We start from the raw sequence: 24,627 nt of genomic DNA, 5'->3' as shown, positions 1-24,627 counted from the left end.
GTGTGCTGTATCCAGGAAACCCATCTCACATGCAAGGATACACAAAGGCTCAAAATAAAGGGATGGAGGAAGATTTACCAAGCAAATGGAGAGCAAAAAAAATCAGGATTTGCAATTCTCATCTCTGGTAAAATAGATTTTAAACCAACAAAGATAAAAAAAGACAAAGAAGGACATTACATAATGGCAAAATGATCAATGCAACAAGAAGAGCTAACTATCTTAAATATATATGCGTCCAATACAGGAGCACCCAGATACATAAGGCAAGTTCTTAATGACTTGCAAAGAGACTTCGACTCACACACAATAATAGTGGGAGACTTTAACACCCCATTGTCAATATTAGACAGATCAATCAGACAGAAAATTAACAAGGATATCTAGGACTTGAACTCAGACCTGGAACAAGCAAACCTAATAGACATTTACAAAACTCTCCACCCCAAATCCACAGAATATACATTCTTCTCAGCACCACATCACACCTACTCTAAAACTGACCACATAAATGGAAGTAAATCACTCCTCAGCAAATGTAAAAGAACGGAAATCATAACAAACAGTCTCTCAGACCACAGTGCAATCAAGTTAGAACTCAGAATTCAGAAACTAACTCAGAACAGCACAGCTTCATGGAAACTGAACTGGCTCTTGAATGCTGACTGGATAAACAATGAAAGGAAGGCAGAAATAAAGATGTTCTTTGAAACCAACAAGAACGAAGACACAACATACCAGAATCTCTGGGACACATTCAAAGCAGTCTCTAAAGGAAAATATATAGCAATAAATGCCCACATGAGAAGCAAGGAGAGATCTAAAATCGACACCCTATCGTCAAAATTGAAAGAGCTAGAGGAGCAAGATAAAAAAAACTCAAAACCTAGCAGAAGACAAGAATTAACTAAGATCAGAGCAGAACTGAAGGAGATAGAGACACAAAAAAAATCCTTCAAAAAAATCAATAAATCCAGGAGCTGGTTTTTCTATAAGATCAACAAAATAGACCACTAGCCAGATTAATAAAAAAGAAAACAGAGAAGAATCAAATAGATACAATAAAAAACAATAAAGGGGATATCACCAAAGATTCCACAGAAATACAAACCATCGTCAGAGGTTATTACAAACAACTCTATGCACATAACCTAGTAAACCTGAAAGAAATGGATAAATTCCTGGACACTTGCATCCTCCCAAGCCTAAACCAGGAAGAAGTCGAAACCCTGAATAGACCAATAACAAGGTCTGAAGTTGAGGCAGCAATTAAGAGCCTACTACCCTAAAAAAGTCCAGGTCCAGATGGGTTCACAGCCGAATTCTACCAGACATACAAAGAGGAGCTGGTACCATTCCTTCTGAAACTATTCCAAATAATCCAAAAAGAGGGAATCCTTCCAAAATCATTTTATGAGACCAACATCATCCTGATACCAAAACCCGGCAGAGACTCAGCAAGAAAAGAAAACTTCAGGCCAATATCCATGATGAACATAGACGCAAAAATCTTCAATAAAATACTGGCAAACCGACTGCAACAGCACATCAAAAAGCTTATCCACCACGACCAAGTAGGATTCATCCTGGGGATGCAAGGCTGGTTCAACATATGCAAGTCTATAAATGTAATTCACCACAGAACCAAAGACAAAAACCACATGATTATCTCAATTGATGCAGAGAAGGCTTTGACAAAATTTAACAGCCCTTTTTGCTAAAAAAGGGCTCAATAAACTAGATATTGATGGAATGTATTTCAAAATAATAAAAGCTATTTATGACAAACCAACAGCCAATATCATACTGAATGGGCAACAACTGGAAGCATTCCCTTTGAAATCTGGCACTAGACAAGGTTGCCCTCTCTCACCACTCCTATTCAATATAGTATTGGAAGTTCTAGCCAAAGCAATCAGGCAAGAAAAAGAAATAAAGGGTATTCAGATAGGAAAGGAGGAAGTCAAATTGTCTCCATTTGCAGACGACATGATTGTATATCTAGAAGACTCCATCGTCTCAGCCCAAAATCTCCTGAAACTGATATGCAACTTGAGCAAAGTCTCAGGATACAAAATAAATGTGCAAAAATCACATGCATTCCTATACACCAATAATAGACCTAAAGAGAACCAAATCAAGAACAAACTGCCATTCACAATTGCTACCAAGAGAATAAAATGCCTAGGAATACAACTAACAAAGAACATAAAGGACCTCTTCAAGGAGAACTACAAACCACTGCTCAATGAAATAAGAGAGGACACAAATAGATGGAGAAACATTCCATGTTCATGGTTTGGAAGCCTCAGTATCGTGAAAATGGCCATACTGCCCAAAGTAATTTATAGATTCAATGCTATCCCCATCAGGCTACCAATGACCTTCTTCACAGAACTGGAAAAAACCACCTTAAACTTCATACGGAACGAAAAGAAAGTCCGCATAGCCAAGTCAAGTCTAAGCAAAAAGAACAAAGCAGGAGGCATCACACAACTGGACTTCAAGCTATACTACAAGGCTACAGTAATCAAAACAGCATGGTACTGGTACCAAAACAGAGATATAGACCAATGGAGCAGAACAGAGGCCTCGGAGGCAATACAACACATCTACAACCATCGGATCTTTGACAAACCTGACAAAAACAAGCAATGGGGAAAATATTCCCTGTTTAATAAATGGTGTTGGGAAAACTGGCTAACCATGTGCAGAAAGCAGAAGCTGGACCCCTTACACTAAAATTAACTTACACTAAAATTAACTCCAGATGGATTAAAGACTTAAAAATAAGACCTAACACCATAAAAACCCTAGAAGAAAATCTAGGCAAAACCATTCAGGACATAGGCGTAGGCAAGGACTTCATGACCAAAACACCAAAAGCATTGGCAACAAAAGCCAAAATAGACGAATGGGACCTAATCAAACTCTGTAGCTTCTGCACAGCAAAAAAAACCATCATTAGAGTGAATCGGCAACCAACAGAATGGGAAAAAATTTTTGCAGTCTACCCATCTGACAAAGGGCTGATATCCAGAATCTACAAAGAAATAAAACAGATTTACAAGAAAATAACAAACAAGCCCATTCAAAAGTAGGCAAAGAATATGAACAGACACTTCACAAAAGAAGACATATGTGAGGCCAACAAACATGAAAAAATGCTCATCATCACTGGTCATTAGAGAAATGCAAATCAAAACTACATTGAGATACCATCTCACGCCAGTTAGAATGGCAATCATTAAAAAATCTGGAGACAACAGATGCTGGAGAGGATGTGGAGAAATAGGAACACTTTTACACTGTTGGTGGGAGTGTAAATTAGTTCAACCATTGTGGAAGACAGTGTGGTGATTCCTCAAGGACCTAGAAATAGAAATTCCATTTGACCCAGCAATCCCATTGCTGGGTATATATCCAAAGGATTATAAATCTTTCTACTATAAGGACACATGCAGACGAATGTTCATTGCAGCACTGTTTATAATAGCAAACACCTGGAACCAACCCAAATGCCCATTGATGATAGACTGGACAGGGAAAATGTGGCACATATACACCATGGAATATTATGCAGCCATCAAAAACGATGAGTTTGTGTCCTTTGTAGGGACATGGATGAACCTGGAAACCATCATTCTCAGCAAACTGACACAAGAACAGATAAACACCACATGTTCTCACTCATAGGTGGGTGTTGAACAATGAGATCACATGGACACAGGGAGGGGAGCATCACACACTGGGGTCTGTTGGGGGGAAATAGGCGAGGGACAGTGAGGGGTGGGGAGTTGGGGAGAGATAGCATGGGGAGAAATGCCAGATGTAGGTGATGCGGAGGAAGGCAGCAAATCACACTGCCATGTGATTTACCTATGCAACTATCTTGCATGTTCTTCACATGTATCCCAAAACCTAAAATGGTACAAAAAAAAGTTTGTCCTTTTGTGTCTGGCTGATTTCACTTAGCATGAAGTCTTCCCGGTTCCTCTATGCTGCGGCGTGCTCAGGAGGCCCGTCCTGCTGTGCGCACCGACAGTGTTTCCTTTCTGTGCTGGCTCACTCCTGGCAGAGGTGGTTGTCTCCGCCTCTTGGCTGTGGTGGAGGGCGCTGCTAAGAACATGGGGGCCAGGATTTCCTCAGTTGTTACTTTCCATTCTTTTGGGTAAACATCTAGATCAGAGTTCTAGGTTGCCACACCATTTCCAGAATGAATTTTTTTATTTTTGCACCCTCTCTTATGGTGCTGACAAATTTGGGTATTTGACAAGTTGTTCTCTGAAAAGGCGGTAGCAGTTTCCCTTCCCTTCCTCTGCCTGTTACACACTCCGTCACCAGCATGGCAGCATCAGCCTCGAGTGTTTCCCAGGCTGCTGTGGAGATTATGAGAAGCACCTGGGCTTCTGCCACACTGTGGAAAGGCCCCTGCCGTCCTGTTCACTGTGTTGTGTATGTCCCTGCCCGTGCGTCGAGGGCTGGCAGCTGTTTCCTTACTGATTTGTAGAAGTGCTACAGAAGTTAGGAAATTCGCTTTTTGTGTGCTGCAAATGCTTCTTCCCTCAGTTTACCATGTATATTTAGATATTTTTGTTAATTCGCTTCTGATTTCTGTATGGCCAGTGTTACCAGCCTTTTCTCCTGAGGTTTCTTCCTTTTGCATTGGGCATGGACAGGGTTCCCTCTGCAGCAGGCACAGCCGAGGGAGATGTGTGGGGGTCCCTGCGGCCCAGCCTGAAAGAAGGCATGAAGTCCGCAGGGATGTGCTGGAGCCTTGGGTCCTGTCCCCACCTCGCACAGAGCAGCATCCTCTGCACTCCTCTTCCTCCCTCCGCAGGACTGGGGAGTCTGCCCCGAGCAGTGTCCCACAGAGCTTTGAACCTGCAGACGGGGGTGGGTGCGCTGGGAGGAACAGGCCAGACAGGACAGGATGAAAATCACTGAGCAAGAAGCTCTAAATGAAAGGTCAGAAAGCACTTGCTGCATTTTAGGAGGACGGGAGCTTCAACTTCATAAGCTAAATCCTTATTTATCTAATACAGCATCTCCCCAGAGTGGCTGCAGCCTCCCTGTCTCTCCCAAGCAGAGCTGCTAGAGGCTTCTCAGAACACACAGATCCCAGAACGAGCTATGCTCCAGGTGCTGATGCTGGGGAAAGGCAGAGGGCTGGGGAGCTTTCTCTAACAGTTTTCCTCCTGATGCCATCCTTTCCCTGTTGATGGCAATGTGTTTATCTTATACTAAATTCTGTACACATACACATTTATTAAGTGGGAGATGACGTCTAAAACCTAAGCAGTGAGTGGTGAGGGGTGACAAAGGGCCAGCTTCCAGGCTCCCGGATGGGCTGGATGTGGTGGTGGGAGAAAGGGAGGGGTCAAGAGTGACCTCGGAGCTCGCCCTCAGTCACTGGCAGGATGGAGTGGCCGTCGGGAATGTAGGGAGCCGGTGGGTGCAGGAGGCAGGTGGGGCTGGTGGGCCTGCCTGGGATGTGGTAAGTCTAGAGGGTCCTCACACTGCTAGTGTAGATTGCCAACAGGCAGTGAGCTATCCGGGCTGGAGATCCAGGAGCAGGTGCGGCCCCTCTGCCCAGAGATGCCATGTGAAGCTGCAGGCAGGACAGGGTCCAGCCTCCGGATGGAGTCCGGGAAAGGCCACCAGGAGGGGATCATGAGAAGAGGAGGAGCATGTGAGCTGGGAGGAGGCCGCTGGCTGCAGCCATGGGGGCCTTTCAGTTCCTCCCGTGTTTCCATTCATGAGAAGCTCACAGCGACAGTGCCTGGCTGTTCGTGTTTACTGTCCATATGAATGTTGGCATCAGGTTGCCTAGTTTTCTTGTAAGTTAATTCTCTGTCTACAACCGTTAGTGTCTGTGTCCAGGATATCGTTCCGGAAGGGAAGGCCCAGCAGTCATAGCTGGAAGGGGGACTGGGCAATGTCTGGAAAAAGTCCTGTCACCACTGGTGGGAGGGGTGCACTGGCATCTAGCGGCTGCAGCCAACCACCCTGCAGTGCACAGGACACCCCCACAACAGAGAGGCATCTGGTCCAGGGTGCTCATGGTACTGCATTTGAGAAACCCAGATTTGGGTGCCTACAAAATGGCTTTCTGGGAAGGCCCGCCTCTGCCTGTTCCGGTACTGGCTGCTGGGCTGCCTCATGGGACGCTGCCTTCTAAAATGCTCTGGCACAACCTAAAGTATTGATGCTGTATGGAACTGCAGACATTTTTACTGTCTCCATCTGGCCAGTGTCTGGCCCCTTCCTGTAGTTGGGTGATACCTTTGGTAGTATCCAAGGGACCCAGTAACGGTACAGAAGCTGAAGAAGCCAGATGCTTGCTTTCCCGGCATCCCCAGCAGCCCAAGTGCAGACCTGTGACCCAGGCTCCCCCATCAAATGCACCCAGGCAGGAGGGCTGAAAGGAGTGGGCAAAAGGGCCTTTCTCCCAGGAGTGAGGTCTGGAAGAGCTGGGCGTCAGAACTGGCTTTGCCAGAGCATCTGAAACAAGGCTGGTACTGTTGCTGGTTGGCTCACACCAGGCCTTGTCGGCCCAATACCTTTTTCATCAGTTCCCCTTTACTTTCAGTATTCAGTGCATGCTTCTGTTGCTTGCAACCAAAAGTTCTGGATGTACAAATTCCCTGCCCAGTACAGCAAGTGCAGTAAGACACCATGAGAGGATGGGGAGGGAAGGCTTTTGATCTGAGCTCACTGTTACCAGTTCGCACATGAGCGGGTGATTTGGACCCATGGTATAAGCGAATCATGGAACTGGATTTTAGGAGAAGGCTTGAAAGTACATTGTGTACTTACTATACCTTAATTTTTGTTCTTTGGTTGTAAAATGGCTTAGTGATGATTAATGACTTAGGGTTTTTGGACAAAAACTACAGATTCCCCAGCGTCTGACAGAGGGAAGAACTTCAGCACCAGGGACCCGGGCTGGGGGAGGTGGTCCTGGGCTGGAATGAGAGGAAGAAAAAAATGAGAAGCACAGGGAACTCCGTTTCTCCTCTTCCTTGGAAAGCAAAACAACTGTGGATTCCTTATTGAATGAGAACATTCCTCACATTTGCTGTCACTGTGCAGGTCCTCCAGTGCAGCCACCGTGCCCTGGGCAGTGTAGGGCCAGGCTCGGTTTTGACTTTCCTGCGTTTCAGGTGGATTCACTTTGCCAGGCTCACCAAGGTCCCATCTTCTCCAGCTTCCCTGTCAAGGCCCTGTTCGTAACCTCTCCACTTCAACAGAAAACTGGGCTTCCTCCCATTCCCTGGACTAACTCCCATTTCTGTCCCAGCACCTTGTCCTACCAGTTAGACACTGGACAGGACAGGGTGAAGGACGAACCACAAAACCCTGCCAACCACGACTGCTCCAGCAAGAGGCTCCTCAGGAGCATCTCAGCGCTTCCCGTCGGCTCCCTCAGATGCCTTCCTGACCCTGGGAGGGCCCCAGTGTCCCACATCCAGAAGTGCAGGGAGCACCCGAAAGCCCGCTGGAGTGGAGGTCCTGGGGTGGCCGCAGCACTGCTCGCCTTGGTGGCATCACTCATGCCTCCCAGAGGGGCCTGTGGGGCTGGAGGGGGAGGGGACAGCAGCCTGTGAACCAATGGAGCAAGAGTGGGTGGGCCGTGCTTGTGGGACAAGGCCTTCCGGCTTCAGGAATCAGGGGAGAAGGGACAGAATGATTCAAGCGAGGCTCATGGTCAAGCCTGGCTTAGAGAAAAAACAAACATTAAATGCAGGTAGCCTGGTTTTAGCAGGCCGTGGATGCCTTTACCCTAGTCCTCCCTTCTTCCTTGGTGACAGGACCCTTAGTTTTTAGGTATGTGATATCGAGGTTCCCAAGCCCAGAGGCTAAGCCATCTTGGTCTTTTCCAGAGCACATCTAGGTTTTGTGAGTCCCGAGGCACCCACTATTTAGGGGCATTGGGAGAGCTTTTTCCCCAGAGACATATTATAATATTTAATGGATACATTAGGTGCAAATTGAATTTTTATTTAGAATGAAAAAATAGCAAATTATAGATTTTAAAGAGCTAAAAAATTCCACAGATGACCCGGAGTCCAGGTGAATAACAGCCTGGTTGGAGGGGCACTCTCTGGCTCTTATGTATTTTTGGCTCTCTCTGATCACCCCTTCTGAGGGTGGTGATTTTACCTGCATGCTTTATCAAAAACTATCAGAGAGAGTCTAGAAAAACTCCCCCAGGCTTCACAGACTGCTAGGGTAAGGTCAGATTCCGGCCCTGTGGCATCTCTGAAGACCTCAGTCCAGTTCAATTCCAGGGAGGCTCCAGGCCTTGGCATCCCAGTCTCCCCGCGGCTCCCCCTGCACCCAGTCCCCACCAGCACTGTCAGCGCCCTCTGGGCCACACCACACCGAGACACCGCACCTGCCCGGCTCACCCTGGCTAATGGGGTTGCTGCGCCCAGGCTTGTCCCCAACGCCGCTGCAACACGCAGCATCCCCACATGGCCACCCCGCTCCCTGGGAAGCCCGTTCAGCACAGAGGACCCCAGGCCTGAGCCTTCAGGATACCGCGCCCCTCAAGCGGGAGGGCCGGCGGGCGTTGTGGGGAAGACCTAGGGTGGCGCCTCTTGGTGGCCCTGACAGAAAACCCAGGGGAGGCTGCCCGCTGAGGGCCCCAGGATCCCAGCTGCCCGAGACCACGGCTCCCAGTCAGAGCCATGCTGTGGGGAGGCCCCGAGAGAGAGGACTGAGGACCTGTGTGGGGCTGGGAGGTCCATCTCAGCTGCACAGAGTCCCCAGCCAAGGCAGGGTGCATGGCTTCAGGCCCAGCATGGCCCAGGGCCCGTTTCCTCTGGAGCCTGCTTCCCTGAACTTCTTTCAGAAAACTCAGAGCCCCCTTCCCAGATTGAAGGAGGAGGAGGAGGTAGGCTTAGGAGGACAGCCTTGGCTGCCATCTATCCCAGATGTGGAGGGAACAGCAGAGGGTGGCTCCCCTGGCTCTCCACCTTTGAGCATCTCTCAGGCCAGGGAAGGGCAAAGGGTCACATGAAGCCAGCGGGCACTTCAGTGCCACGTCCCCCGAGGGACAGTCCTCCCACCCAGGAGCCCCTGGTTGCCTGGAAAGCACCACTAGCAAGGCTGCCTCCACTGCCTACAAGAGGACTTGGCAGCTGTGAAGGAACTGGGAGATTCTACAGACAGGACAAGGTGAGGGCTTCCAGACTAGGAAGAAGTCTTCCAGACGCCTACCTTCACCAGTGCCAGTTGGAGAAGACAGAAGAGGCATGGGTAGAGGCCTGGCAGGAGGACGAGGGAGAGGCCAAATCTCTACACAGGACTACAGGACAGGGCAGAGGACTGTCCCAGGCATCCCCTCCACACCAGGAGGCCTGGTCCCAGTGGCCTCTCTCTCCAGGGGTTCCTAGCTACCACCATGTCCGCAGAGGAGTCACAGCATCCATGGCCCAGCCACAAGTTCTGGCTCAAAGTCAGAACAGGAGAGAGGCCCTCAACTCCAGCGAAGCATGAAGCTCCTTTTTCAACCCACACACCTCTGACAAAGCGTGTTATATGAAGGCAATGATCATGATGGCAACTGCCACCAGAATATTTCACCAGCACACCTTTCTGACTGCAGCATTTCTCAGAAGAAAGGCTCAGGTCAAAAGTTCCTGGAATTTTCCAGATCTTCAGGTGGATCTATTAGCATTGGCACATACCGAAAAAAGGAATTTCCCTAAAGGTTAACCTCTAATCCAGCGAAACTTTGCTCAATTCCTCAAAATGGAGCCAAGACTCAGAGACTACTAATACATGTAAATCAAAACGGACAAAAGGAAGTCTTGACTCACTTGACAAACAGAATAGACACAAAAGAATGTACAATCAATACAATTCCAGAATGACTCTGAAAGGAAAAAGCATCGTCTACTGACATAAAATAAGTATTAACTTTGAGATTAGACTACCAATGCCTTTTTTAAAAAAAAGACAGGGTCTTGTTTTGCTGCCCAGGCTGGGATGCAGTGGCAAGACCTCAGCTCACTACAACTCCTGCCTCCTGGGTTCAAGCAATCCTCGTGCCTCAACCTCCCAAGTAGCTGGAGTTAACAGGTGCGTGCCACTGCACCCTGCTCATTTTTGTATTTTTAGTAGAGATGGGGTTTCACCATGTTGGCCAGGCTAGTCTGGAACTTTTCGGCTCAAGCGATCTACCTGCCTTGGCCTCCCAGAGTGCTGGGATCACAGGTGTGAGCCCCGCACCAGCCAGGCCCACTCTTTATCAGGGATTTCCAATTCCCATTTTGGTTTAACACGATAACTAACTGCTACTAATCCTGTCTTCTAATGTTTCTGGAACACATCCTCTAACCTTCGCCAGCCGGCTCCTCTGATGTCGCTGCAGCTCTTTGGTAGCAGTCAGCGTGTAGCAGATACAAAGTGGAAAGGGTGTGCAGGAGGCCCTGGCTTGGGTGTGCTGTCCGCTCCCATGGCCTGTCGGGCAGGTCCAGGGAGACACAAGGGAAGCCTGAGGGACCCTGGCTCCCCTTGGATGATGAATTTCTCCATACAGCAAGACTTTACATGTGGCTTTATATCAGATCCCTGATTCCTAAAAAATGATGTATGGAAAACAGCTAAGTTCTCTCTAAATTATTTAATGGTTCATGACCAAATTATTGGTTCTAAGATTTTGAATCTTTAAATAATAGATATGCATCTTGACTTGGGTAAAAATTAGAAACCCGTTTTCCCACCCAAGCGTTTGCTCCAGTAGTTCTCCGGCTGACGGTCTGGCCAGGCAGGCGTTAGGGGAGCTGAAGGCTCACTCAAGTCATTGGTGAATATGCCTGACTGAGTTTGGGCTGAGGGACCTGTCTTTGCATTTTGTAAAACAGATACTAGCAGATCTTCCCAAGATATGTATGGCTCATTCTCACAGCCCACAGGGAACACTTACTCCACAAATGCATGGCCATGGGGTCATCACCTGTCCTGTGGCCTTGGTGGGCCTGATCCCTCACGCCGGGCACCCACACAGCCTGTGTGCCTTGCTAGACTTGAGTTCGTAGCTCTTTAAGGAGCTCTCGGGCCAGTTTTCCTGATCTAGGGCTTTCAATACCAAGACAATCCCATCTGTACAAGGTCTGGTCAAGAAAGCCAATGATGTCGTGAGTTATCTCAGCAGTGTGAGCCATCTGCAATGAGGACAGAAGAAAAGGCAAATTAAAACACTTTTCAGACAGATTTGTCCCGTCGTCCAGAGACGGACCGTAACCACCTCGTCCCTGAAAGGCGTCCTAGTTAGCATTTCCATCAATTCCAAAGGAAAGCGCTGACGGCTCTGGTTTGCAAGGTGATTAGCACAGCGAGTCTGTCTCCAAGGCTGGCTACGCAGTGAGCGGTGCCATTTCCTAATAAGCCTCCTCACATGGAGCTCAGCTGCCAACAGCCTCAGACTCACAAAGGCCACAGATAAGCGCTGCTCGCAATCACAAGTGTTTCTCGGAATGCCAGTCACAAGTTGTGGGATGATCGGCTGTGGGGAACAAAGGCAAATGAGCATGCTGTGACTTGACTTTCTGCAAAAGGCTCACACAAATATGAGAACTGGAAAACGCCACCTGCTTTCACACAAACAGCCCAGGAATCTGGCATTCCTGGGCAAGCAACCGGACCTACTTGTTTTTTAATAGGCCTCTAAGGTTTTAACACCTGATTCTCACAGGAGAGCAGGAGACACAGCCTCAAGGCATTCATACTTGTTGGTGCCTGTAAGTATTTTCCTAAAAACTTAGCTGAGAAAAAAGGGAAGGGTAAGAATCTGAGTGGGGAATTTCTGGTTTAGGCACAAGCAGTATTAAGAAGCCTTAAGTTTCTGAAAGAGTAATCGACAAATTCATTTAGTGTGTGTCAGTTCATACAGAACCTTCAAATGTTTAATTAGCCAGAGCAGCCCAAGGCCAACCTCCTCTGGAAGGCTCTGTGTTGGGCCATTCTGGGAGGGTGAACTCCCAGGCTATTGGGACTATTCTAGTTTTACTGCCTCATCCTTCAGAACTGGGCCTTCCACTTGGTGACCACCAGTAAAGTGATCCTCTTGTGGCATGCGCAGAGGCATGGGGATGCAGGGCTAAGAGTAAATGACGTGGGAGAGACCATGACGTTTGCTCCCCCCCACCCCCCAGCAGCAAACAGGGCCTGCAGCCAGCCCACCGGGGTCAGTGCAGCCAGCACAGGGGCTCAGGCTGTAGCCCTGGTACATGCCAGTGTGTCCCTGGGTGTGCATTACTATCACTTGGTTTTCGCTCAGAAATGACAGGCACATAATGCTGATGGCTTTTGGCAGATGCAGCCTGTTCTTCATCAAGGAAACAATGTGAGCTGGCTGTGGACCCCTTTCAGAGTTAATTTACCACCCAGACCCTGAGCGGGAGGACTGTCCCCTGCTTAGAGGCTGGCCATGCCCATGGTGACAGGCTCAGCCATGTCTGAAGCAAGGCCAAGTTGTCATTAGAAATCCAACCTTGCATCTTCCTTACACGACACCAACACTCCTGGGTGGGCCCCATCCCAGGTGTCTAGTAACATGCAAAAATCCACAGCCCTGCAGCCGCCTGGAAAACCTGCCTCCCTGCTGACCTTGGCTGGTGCACCAAGAGTGGGTTCAATTCATTTTGAGTTCAATGACTAAAGAATGGAACTGTGCATCTCAGAATCTTGCTAACTGCTGCTGTTGTTGCTGTGACCCAGCAACAGGAGGCAGGAGAGGGAGAAGTGTGAATCCAGGTGAGGACAGAAGGTGGAGCCCCCGGGGCTGGACTCCACACTGTCCTCTGCTTTGTCCTGGCCTCCTGCAGGTGCAGGCAAGGGAGCGAGTGGATGGCTGGGGCAAGCCAGAGTGCCTGTTGAAAGGCCAAGAACCAGAGAGGCAGGAGAACTGCAGGGACATTGGGCAGGGCCTCGTGGATGGAGTTCTGGGGAAAATCAGAGGGCCAAGGTCAGAGAAGCTGATTGCAGAACCGCCAGGGAGCGGACCTCCAGGTCCCTGGAGAAGAGGTGCGCAGTGCTCATGGCAAAGGCCACACAGGAAGCACGCTGTGGGCAGATGGGGTTGCAGGACCAGTGCGTCCTTTAGGTCAGATGAAGCCACTTGCTCAGGCCATCTCCAAGAGGGTGCAAGGGCTCTGAAGAGAGACAGCGGCCTCTGCTTTGAGCCGCCTCATCCTGCCTTGAGCTGGCACTGCTCTCCAAATCTGGATGCCAAGACGGAGGGCAGAGCCTGGGACCAGCTGGGAGGTGGCTGGGTTCTGAGGGTGGAGAGGCCCAAGCTGCAGGAGGGAAAGGCTGTCTCACCAAAGCCACCGTCTGGCTACCACCTGCTCGTGGGCCAAGCAGACCCGGTCCTTTCCAGAGTGCTGTCAGCAGAGAAACTGACAAAGGCCAGGAGAGGCAGGGGTGGTGGGGGGATCCTTCCCCAGAGGCCCTCCCTGCCACGTGGCCATGGCAGCCAAGCCTTCTCATTAGGAAGACTGATGTGTTAATAAAGATAGTTTCAAAACATCCAAAAGGACAGCACCCAGGAGGCACTTTCACCATGATGGGTGCCCAGATGGCCAGCACCCACCTCTGACAGAGCCAGTGCATGAGTGCCACACTGGTGTCTGCTCTGGGAATGAGCTGCTGTGTGTCTTTTCTGCGGTGGAACTGACTTGGGGGATGTGATGACAAAGCACTGGGGCCTTCCACACTCCTGCAGGTTCCTATTTGCAGCAACAGCGGGGGCTGAACCACGTGTCAGGATGGGCTGCCCGGCAGAGGACGCAGGCCGAGCCTGGCAGCGTCATTCTTACTCCCAGCAGCATCTCTGTGGGCCGGTTTGGAAGGCACTCCACTTAGAACATGAAGGCAAAGTTTCCTCCAAGTAGGTGGAAATGTGGTGAGAATAACTGACGCCGAGACCTGGGTGTCTCTGGGGCGCTTCCTCTGGGTGACGTTCTCTCACACCCTGTTGGCAGGGCTAGGGCCACCATACTCCCATGCTGACCCCTGCTGCTGAGCAAGGCAAGCCCAAGCCATGGGCAGCTCCTCCACTCACAGGCACCACAGGGTTGCGGAGGAAGTGCCTGAGCTAGAACTGTCCTTGTCACAGGGCAGGGCTGACCATCGCCCCACTGCTCCTCCCTTAGTCCCCCATGAGCACCTTTCCAGTGTTTCTGCGAGTTCGACATTTTGGATCCCACTCATAAGTGAGAGCACGCATTTGTCCTTGGGTCTGGCTTATTTGGCTCGGCATAAAGCCCGCTAGGCTGTCAGCATTGTTTCGGCGTGCATTTTATGAGTACACAATAGATTCTTGAAAGCATTCTGTGCTGGGGCCGGGCCGAAGAAGTGGCACCAGGCATGAGGCAGTGGGTTGTCTTCTGCCCTGGGCTGCCCTCAGACTCTTGGATCCAATTCAGCTGAGATGCCAGCACATGGGAGGCATAGCCCGGGCCCGCTCCACAGGACTGTCCCACCAGGATGGGGACAATCTCCTGGCCCTGGCTGTCAAGAGTGTCATTTGTTATGGGGACTTTCTGCACATGAACACACATTCCAGCCGGGCCCGGCCTGGACAGGAGCAGGAGGGAATACTCCTCTCTTGAGTTGATTGCTGGCTGCACAGGTGTTGTTGGTTTGTGAAATTCATCAAGCTGTATATTTTCTGTATGTCTATTATATGTCAAAAAAAGTACAAATAAAACAAAAAATGTGACAAAACTCCCTGAGTCAGCATGCTGGTGCTCACTTGTTCCGAGTATTTTTCAAAACTGTGGTGAAATATACATAAAATGTGCTGTTGTAACCATTTTTGTGATTCAGTAGCATGCAGTATTTCACAGTACTGCACAACCATCGGCACCGTGCATCTCCTGCCCCTTCCCATCATCCCAACACCGACTCCCCAACCCCTGCCTCTGGGAAACTCTGTTTTACTTCCTCTCCCTGGACTTGTATTCCAGGTGCCTCATCTAAGCGGACTCATACAATGTGCTTGTGTCTGGCTTATTTCACGAAGTGTCTTCAAGGGTCATCCTGTTACAGCACTGTCTGAACTTCCTTCCATCTTCAGGCTGAACAACACTCTATCATGGGCACAGATCATGCTGTGCACCGCTCATTCCTCTACAGGCATTTGGGCCGCCTCTGCCTGCTGGCTCTGCGAATGGTGCTGCCCTGAGCACGGGGCCAGATGGCTGTCCAGCCCCTGCTTTTGGCTCTCTTGGGTACAGACCTAGGTACCGCCAGCCACGCAGTAATTCTGGGTTTGGCTGTTTGAGGAATCACGCCACTCTTCTCCACAGTAGTGGCGTGATGTTAGCGTCCCCACTCGGTTCCTGCGTGTCTTCACGGGCGTTTCTTTCCTCTACTGCTGAGAGCCATCCTGACGGCCGTGCAGTGCACACGGCTGTGCTTTGCCTTTCCCTGGCCTCTCATGTCCTTTCTGTGAGCATTTTCCACGTGTCTATTGGCCATTTGTACATCTTCTTTTGAGAAATGTCTATTCATTTTTGAATTGGGTTATCTTTTTGTTGTTGAATTATAAGAATTATGTATTCTGAATATTAAACTCTAACCACATACATTAATTCTAAATATATTCTCCCATTCTGTGAATTGTTTTCACTTTCTTGATGGTATCCTTTGATGCACAAAAGCTTTTAATTTTCCTAAAGTCCAATTTAACTATTCTTTTCTTTCATTGCTGTGTCTTTGGTATCATATCTAAGAAATCATTGCCAAACCTAATGTCACAAAGAGTGCTCACTTTTGACTTGGAGCATTCTTTACCCCTCAAGTGAAGTGGGCTTCAGGAAGGATTTCTTTGTAATAAACCAATTTTTAAAAAATTAACAAAATTCTTTGCACTGGTGCAGTGAGTAGCATTGTAGATACTTTGTGAGCGCTTTCTCATTGTGGCCTTCTTTCTTTCTGTGAGGAAGAAGAGAGCAGCACACTGCAATGGAAAGAAATGGACGTAGGGGAACAGGAGACCTGGCTTCTACTGCGGGCTCTGGCAGCAAGCCATGGGACCAGGAGATGGCATCTCCTTCCTCTGAGCCTCCGTTTTTTCCTCTGTGACATAAAGGTGCTGCAGGGGGCAGGCTCTGGGGTCCATCCCAGCTGTCAGCCTCCCTGATCATTTATCCGTGCTGGGTAACGTCCTGGTACACACACTCTGCAGAGGCCAGACCCTCAGGCAGGTAATCCACCTCTCACCTGGAGCAGAAATGACAACTAGGACGCTGGACCACAGGGAGACTTACCAGGGTTATGGCATCCCGGGCAATCATGTGGCCTCCGGGAGCCCAGAGCAGGAAGTTGAGGAGAAGGTGCCTGATCAGCTGTTGTGCAGGAGCTCTGGGGTCTGTGTCTGTGCCCTGTCTCGCTGCCGTCTGGAGGTCCTGGGCAGAGAGGGTGGTGCTTCTGGACATTGCCAGGAGGTGGCCCAGCACAGCCTTTACCTGGACCTAGGCAATAGCATTTGACAGGGGAGAGGTTAAGAAGAGGCAGGACAGACATGATTCTAGGATTTATTTATTTGCTTTGAAGCGATCCCCCAAAAGGGGTGAGGACCCGCCCTGAGAGAGGGAGCTAGTCAGCGGCGGAGTGTACACTCTACTCCACACAAACCCAAATAGGCGGAATGGAAACTGCTTGACTTTCTTTCATCTTGCTCACCAAGCAGCCAGGGCACCATGCCAAGAATTGACCTCTTTTTTGTATAAAAAGAAACACAGAAAAGTCCTCAACAGAATGTAGTCAGATTTTTACACTGTGGGGAAAAAGAACAAAAGGCTCCTTTGCAGACTCGCCTCACTATCACAGCCACAAATCAATTAAAGCCCCACAGAGCCGGACCTCCGCTGAGCCAATGTTCCCATACAAATGCGGGCTTGCCTTTGCTTCCTGCTGTATTTGGGGTAGGGGTGGGGGGATGGGGGGAACACACACACGAGCACGCACGTACACACATGCACGGTCATACACGCATACATGCACACACAAGAACAACACATTTGTTTTAGATGCTGGAACAATCTGTTCCTACATGTTTAATGCTCAAGCACAGGTCACAAGTCTGTGGAATCCACATGATAATGGTAATTGTGAATCTGCGGGTTTTTACATAAAAATATTTATTCCATGCTGAGATGCTTCTGCTTGCTACAAGAATGGTACACCCAGTCGTGACTTGGAAAACAAAGCAAAACTGAAAGCCCATAGATCCAAATGCCACATGGAACTCATGAACAGCTATGTTCCATCATTTCTGAAAGAAGACTTAGGCCTATTCTGAGAATTCCCATGACTGATTTTATGGATTTTGTGTGAGGCGTTTTGTTCCCTGGAAGTCAAGGCCTCATTCAATGAAGTCTGTCATAAGCTCCAGTACACTGGGCATGTTGTGTGAGCTCCTCTGCCCACAATACGAGACCGTGAGAAACTGCACCATCAGGCTCTTCCACGGGGAGCGACAGCGTTCCAGCAGGCCAGGCTGTGTTCTCCTCACCTCGCCCCTCAGCCGGGCCAAGCCTGCCATGGTATGATGGTGTCTACAGGAGCTCAAGGCCATTCTGCCATCTAACTAGGTCTGCAAAAATGTTGCAGTTTAGGAAGCTATGCCTTTATATACGTTTTTTCTCTTGACCCACAATTGCCTTTCTGCCCTTGTCCAGTAATCCCTAAGACGGGGCCTTCTTCCTTTCTGTTTGTCCCAGACTGTCTTTCCCTTCAGATGCTGTCCATGCCCGTAGGCTTCCACTTGAACACCAGTAACTTTAAACACTTCCTAAGTTTTTCAGGAGAAAGATATAAGCTTTCTTTTCTTTTTAAAGTATTTTTTATCTTCCATCATAAAAACATATATGTTTACTATGGAAAACTTGAAAAGAGAAAACAAAAAACCATTAAAATGATCTATAACTCTACCATCCAAAAAGATGCACTGTTAATAATTCAGTTTATATACTTCTTGTGTTTTTTCTATGCATTGAGACCATACCACTCACTACACATAATGCTTTGTATCTTTCATTTTCGCTCCACAATGTACTATAACCAGTTCATTTTCTATAAAACATGTTCTTCAAAAACATAATTTTTTTTTTTTTTTTTGGAGAGAGTCTTGCTATGTCACTCAGGCTGGAGTGCAGTGGTGCAATCTCTGCTCACTGCAACCTCTGCCTCCTGGGCTCAAGAGATCCCTCTATCTCAGCCTCCCAAGTAGCTGGGACTATAGGCACGCACTACCACACCTGGCTAAATTCTTTTTTTTTTTTTGTAGAGACAGGGATCCATGTTGCCCAGGCTGGTCTCAAACTCATGGATTCAAGTGATCCAGCCACCTTGGCCTCCCAAAGTGCTGGGATTACAGGCATGAGCCACTGCGCCTGGCCAAGAGCATGATTCTTCATGGTGTATAATAGAATACTATTCCATGGTTAGGATATACCACCATTTATTTGGCCAGTAGCCTTACTGTTGAAAGTTTAGGCCATTTCCCATTGTTGTATTTATGAACAATGCTGTGCTGAATAATCTTGTATATATGCCTTTGCATGGATCAAATAAAGAATTACTCTAGGGTAATTCCTAGAAATGGAACGACAGGGTTAAAGGTATGAACCCTTCCCTGATTCTTTTTTTATTTTTCCTTGTTTTCTCTAGTCATCATTGTACCTTGCCTGATTCTTAAGGGTATCTAAACAGACTTGTTTGTTTATTTTGTTGTGATCCTATTCAGTTGGCAAAAGGAGATGAACACTGGCTGGTAGAGAACATGGCTTGCCCGTGAGTGGGACAGGCCTTCTCATGGGCAGGACACATCCCGGGCGAGGACAGGCTTGCTGTCTGCACCCATGCTCTTCACCTCAAAGACAGCCACAGAGGCAGCGACACCAGCCCCAACACATGATGCGGGGATACGCAACCAATTCATTTAGTCATGCCTTTTTAAGTAAGGCAAATGCACAGATCCTGCTAATCTCAATCCAGTCTCATCAGAACCATGATTCACCATTTGTCTCTCAAGCCCCCCAACAGACCACCAAGGGATTAAAGCTCACAAAACCCAGGAAAACAAGAGGTATGTATCATTCATTCAACTAAAACCCCCTTCCCAGGACACCACATACACCAATGCCTCAGGCAGCCACCAGCGAGGAAGGGGCTCTGGAGTCACCAACAGGAGCACTGGACTGAACCGCCAGGCAGATGGGCACCTGTGACAGAAAGGCAGGGAGGGAAACAGACACCGGCCACCACCCCACTCGCAGTGAGCCAATCCATTCTCATCCAAAATCCTAGGCATCCCCTGAGGGAGAACTCTGCAAAAGTTTTGTTATTTTTTCTTCAAAAAAGGACTAAGTTAGCTAGTAGAAGATGTGCCAATGTAGAACTTTCTAGAAATTAAGTGTTACTGGATAATTTCCTTTTTTTTTCCCCGAGATGGAGTCTCGCTCTGTCGTCCAGGCTGGAGTGCAGTGGCGCAATCTCAGCTCATTGCAACCTCTGCCTCCCAGGTTCAAGCGATTCTCCTGCCTGAACCTCCTGAGTAGCTGGGACTACAGGTGCCCACCACCACCACACCCGTCTAATTTTTCGTATTTTTAGTAGAGACTGGGTTTCACAGTGTTAGGATGGTCTCGGTCTTTTGACCTTATGATCCACCCACCTCAGCCTCCCAAAGTGCTGGGATTACAGGCGTGAGCCACTGCTCCCGGCCTATTTCTTTATATTTCAAAAGTGACTCTCTATCAGTACCCATTACGGTGACAGAATTGAGCACATTATCTACCAACTTAGCTTATATAGAATCAAATAAGACAGAATATAAAAGGACTTTTGACACCATGAGTACTCCATACATCTTATTACTATTAAAAACACCAACCAGGATTTTCCTTAATTAGTTTAATGTGATCTTTTAAAAGGGAAGAAATAAGAAGCTTTCTTTTTAATCAGACAGCACTACTCAAATACATACTGTATGTGGGTTTGATAATTTCTTCACAAAGCTTTATTTCTGAACTAAAATAAATTATTAACAGATTTCAACATTTAAAATCTAAAAATATTTTTCTTTCCTATGCCATGCAAGCCTTTAAACAAATAAAATGCAGCTGGGTATGGTGGCTCATGCCTGTAACCCCAGCACTTTGGGAGGCTGAGGCGGGCGGATCATAAGGTCAGGAGATCAAGACTATCTGGGCCAACACGGTGAAACTCTGTCTCTATTAAAAATATAAAACAATTAGCTGGGCGTGGCGGCAAACCCCTGTAGTCCCAGCTACTTGGGAGGCTGAGGCAGGAGAATTGCTTGAACCCAGGAGGCGGAGATTACAGTGAGCTGAGATTGCGCCACTGCACTATAGCCTGGGCAACAGTGTGAGACTCCAGCTCAAAAAACAAAACAAAACAAAGCAAATAAAATGCACAGACATCTTTACTAGTCCCTGTGTTTTCAAAAAACAGAAAATACAAAGCCAAGAAGAGCAATGCTCCATACGAAATGAGCATTGTCCTCTTTAACTACTAAATTCAGCAGAGAGCACCGGCAGTTGAAGTTTCAAGAGCCTAGCAAATAAATGCTTGCAAGGGAGGTGCCAATGCCTTTAATCAAAGCACTGCTTCCTGTAATTATTATATTCCACATAAAATAACAACTGTTTTTGCCACAGACAGTTATCCAGTCCCATACTTAGCTGCTCTGTTATTTAGGAAATGACCAAGTCCTTTTTCAGAAGCAAAGTGGTTAATATCATGTGATTACTTTAGGAAGAGATGTAAACAAAGCCAGTAATGTAAGGATCTGTTGACTGATCCAAGAAATCAGACACAGTCAAGACGGAAGCAGCCCCAGCTGGGCTGCTGGGGAGCAAGGCAGGGCACTGGCTATGGCCAGGCTCTGCTGTGGGCACACCCCTCAGAACAGCACCCTCTGCATGGCACGCCCTGGAGGACAAGACCCCAGGGCAGATGTGGCAGCTAAGCAACAACAGATCAAATGACCTCCGGAAAGAAGGGTGTTTTCCAGGAGAACGGGCTGGCAGTCTCTCGTCTTTGGCCACGGGGAGCAGAGGAAAGGGGGAAGGAGAGCGTCTCTGACCATAAGGCTGGAGGTCACCACGCCTGCAGGTTGCCACAACATCTGCCATCTGTGGGCAGCGCTCAGGTGTCACGAAAGCCAAGCCCGCAACAGAGCCCCTCTCTGCAGGTTCCCCTCAGCCCCCAGAGCCCACCCCAAACACATGTAGTGGGGCTTGCTACCCACCATGGTCTGTGTTCTCTGCTGCCTCCCATCACAAGGTCCATAGTAGAAGGCCAAGAGCCACAGCAGGGCCGTGGGGGGTTCAGCTGCCGACATCAGTAACTGCTCGGCTGCCATCTCAGCCCATCCTCCAAAGTGAATGAACAGGAACCAGCTCTCGAAGGGACCTCTGCAGGACCTAGAACAGAGCCAGAACACATGGCAGCCAGCAACCTGAATTTTTCCTCCTTTGGGTTTTTAAAGCAACTTTAATGTTTGCCAACAGTTGGTTTAAATTGTACTTATCCACTGAAGAGCAACCTGCAAGGAATACAAGTTAAACTCAGAAAACTGGGCTGAATGCCACTCTGCACCATCACAGGACATCGAAACAGTACCTCTCAGGGCACCAGTGAGGCCTGAGGCCTTCAGACATCAGTCTTTAATCCAGGTACCTTCAGTGAGGACAGGCACTGAGGAAGCAAGATTGCGGCCGTGACCAGCAGGAATGTCGCAGGATGTGGCGGCACATCTCCCTGCCTTCTGTGACGCAGAGACAGGGGTGGAAGGTGGGACGCAGGCAGAAACACGCGCTGCTTCCTTCAAGACACAGGTTCAAGTGGAAGTTTCAGCAACTATGAATTTGTTTTTTGGGGAGGGGGACAGAGTCTTACTCTGTCACCCAGGCTGGAGTGCAGTGGCACAGTCTTGGCTCACTGCAACCTCCTCCTCCCAGGTCCAAGCGATTCTTCTGCCTCAGCCTCCTGAGTAGCTGAGAATACAGGGCGCACCACCATGCCCAGCTAATTTTTGTATTTTTAGTAGAAACAGGGTTTCGCCATATTGGCCAGGCTGGTCTCGAACTCCTGACCTCATGATCTGCCTGCCTCGGCCTCCAAAGTGCAGGGATTACAGACATGAGCCCAGCTGCAACTACCAATTTTTAGCAAGTTGCTGTCATCACATGTGCGTCAATGCCAGAAAGTTAAAGCCTTTGCGAAGCTATCCCCTGGCCATACTGGCAAATGGGAGTTGCAATACTTGTTTAAGGGCAAAATTTGCTCCAAATGAGGACCCACTAATTGTATGCAGTACCAGTTTCAGCAGGTTAACGTCTCCCTTGGAGAGAACGGAACAGACCGGCTGAGATCATATTAGATGCAAACTTTCCTTCTGGGGCAGCGGGTGGAACAGGAGTGTTCCTGGCCCCTCTGCAGCACCTTTGTTGGATCCAGCTCCATGTTCCTCCGCCTGGCCCATGGAATTCCCATGCTCTAAGCACTGTCCTCGCCTCCCTGGTCACTGCTGTCCTCCTGCTCCATTCCTCCCTGAGAACAAGTGGTTAAATATTCTACAATTGAGCAACAAAGAGGAAAAGACAGGAGGGTAGAGTACTGGCCTTACTCCCTCTTCCCCAGGCATGCTCCGGCAGCCACATTGGCAGTAGGCTAGGTTAGGCTGTATCAGAGTGAGGAGGGGACTCCGCCATGCCTCTTCCCTGCAGGCACCATGTCGGGGTACAGAGACGCACAGAGCAGCGGGGCCCCCTCATGTTCCCTGCTCTCAGGTTGGCAATGTGCCCAGATCAGGATCAGAGACCAGCCTGGTCCTTCCCTCTCTTCCATCAGTAGCTGAAGGCACAAGGCAGTCCCACATGGCCACCTGAAAGGTGACTCCTGACCCCAAGGTCTGGGTTGAGGCGGAAGCCCCACGAGGCCTAAGTCCTGCTCCACAGTGCCACATGCACCCTTTCTGGTTGCTGTTTTATTACAGTCTCCATGCATTTTGACATCACACATTATGAGTATGGCAGAGACGGTGGGTAGGTAGAAGAGAAAAACATTCAGGGCACCTGCAGCACAGCATTTCTCAATCACAGGGTTGGCTATTTACACCACCTCCATCTACTTCCATGTCCCTGAGTTAAGATTCTTTGAGGTTCAGCTCTGTGTAACGCCAGGACAACCAGGGAGGGTGCGTAGGGGGCTGACCGGCCATTGCAGGCTATTCACGTGGCCAACCCTGGGCCCCCACTGGCTGCAGGTCTTTTCTGTATGCTCTCCATTGGTAAGAATCGTGGTGGGGAAGAAGTGAGCATCCTGCACCCAAACCATCAATCACGGAGCAGGACATAGGCACGTCACCCATCGTCTGTGTTGGCTCGATGCCAAGAGCGAAAAGTGGCAAAAGGAGCAGATAAGATAGTCTTAGTAGGCTTGGCAGAGACAATGAATAAAATTATTTATACTCTAAAAGAAAAGGACTTAAGAGGACGCCAAAGAATGTTATGATATAAGGAATTTAGCCAAGCCTAAATGTGAATGCTTTCAGGAAAGTCACACACATAAGACGGTACCTAACAATACTGTTAGGAATTAACAGGCTGGCACAGCAGCCACGCCTGTAATCCCAGCACGATGGGAGGCCAAGGCAGGGGGATTACTTGAGCTTGAGAGTTTGAGGCAATATAGCAAGACCTCTACAAAAAAATTTAACTAGGTGTGGTGGTACACACCTGTAGCCCCAGCTACTCAGGAGTGTGAGTTGAGGATCACCTAAGCCCAGAAATTTGAGGCTGCAGTGAGATGTGATCATTCCACTGTACTCCAGCCTGAGCAACAGAGCAAGGCCTTATCTCTAAAAATTAAAAAGGAAAAATAAGCATTTAACATGCCACCCTACTGTGTAGAAGTTTCAAATTGCCTTCCCTAGAGAAGTAGAGAGAAGACCAAAGGACCCAAACAAGTGCCCTTTTCCTTCTGCATGGCCAGGGGCTTCCAGCAGGTGGGCACTGCTTTTTCTAAGGTCTCTTCTTTTTTTGTTATGCCTGTGTATTTCAGACAAAACCAGACATTAACATTACATAGAAGCGTTTCGACACAGGTACTGACACGCGCATACAGGTGCACGCCTGTTCATCCTGACCTGCTGCAAACCATCCGTGCAGCCATGCACTTCCTTCACCCCTCACTTTGCCATAGTGCTCACCTGTTTGTCCTTCCTCTGTCAGCCCTGCTAAAAAGGCAGACGAGGATCTAGGGAAACCGTGTACGAAGTAGATTTGGGTGTGGTATTTGCTTACCCATGAGTCTGGTCTTCAACTGCTTTTCTGAGCAGTTCAGAAATGTGCTTCAATGTCTGGAGCCACTGTCCCTGAGGGATATCTGCAGGTGGAAAGAGACACGTCAGAGGGCAAGTGAGAAAAAGTCAGGGAACCCAACACTGTTCTCATGCTCTTCCCAGCTAGTGTCTATCTCGTAAGCCCGGGAAAGTAAGATCTGTCCATGTTACACAGAGCTGAACCTCAAATAATCTAATCATCTTATTTAGTGGGTTTTTTTTTTTTTTTTTTT

The 24,627-nt window shown here is 48.6% G+C and overlaps 1 protein-coding gene across 5 annotated transcripts in view; it reads right to left on the bottom strand.

The window, feature by feature from the left end:
* The window catches only part of FANCC (FA complementation group C), a 238,045-nt gene that overhangs the window by 18,792 nt on the left and 194,626 nt on the right, over positions 1 to 24,627 (bottom strand). For 3 of the 5 annotated variants that reach the window (XM_037745255.1, XM_037745253.1, XM_037745254.1), the window contains 3 exons: positions 24,357 to 24,438; positions 21,299 to 21,473; positions 16,290 to 16,493 (listed from right to left, as the gene is read on the bottom strand). In XM_037745255.1, the coding sequence (XP_037601183.1) occupies positions 16,290 to 16,493; positions 21,299 to 21,473; positions 24,357 to 24,438 (461 nt within the window). Of the gene's footprint in view, positions 1 to 9,799; positions 11,178 to 16,289; positions 16,494 to 21,298; positions 21,474 to 24,356; positions 24,439 to 24,627 lie in introns of those variants that run through there. The other 2 variants (XM_017547208.2, XM_017547212.2) reach the window with 1 other exon arrangement.

This window comes from Cebus imitator, unplaced genomic scaffold (genome assembly GCF_001604975.1).
Source record: "Cebus imitator isolate Cc_AM_T3 unplaced genomic scaffold, Cebus_imitator-1.0 Scaffold196, whole genome shotgun sequence".
NCBI lineage: Eukaryota > Metazoa > Chordata > Mammalia > Primates > Cebidae > Cebus > Cebus imitator.
The sequence above is the reverse complement of the archived record's forward strand: the minus strand, read 5'-3'. Positions and strand labels throughout refer to the sequence as shown.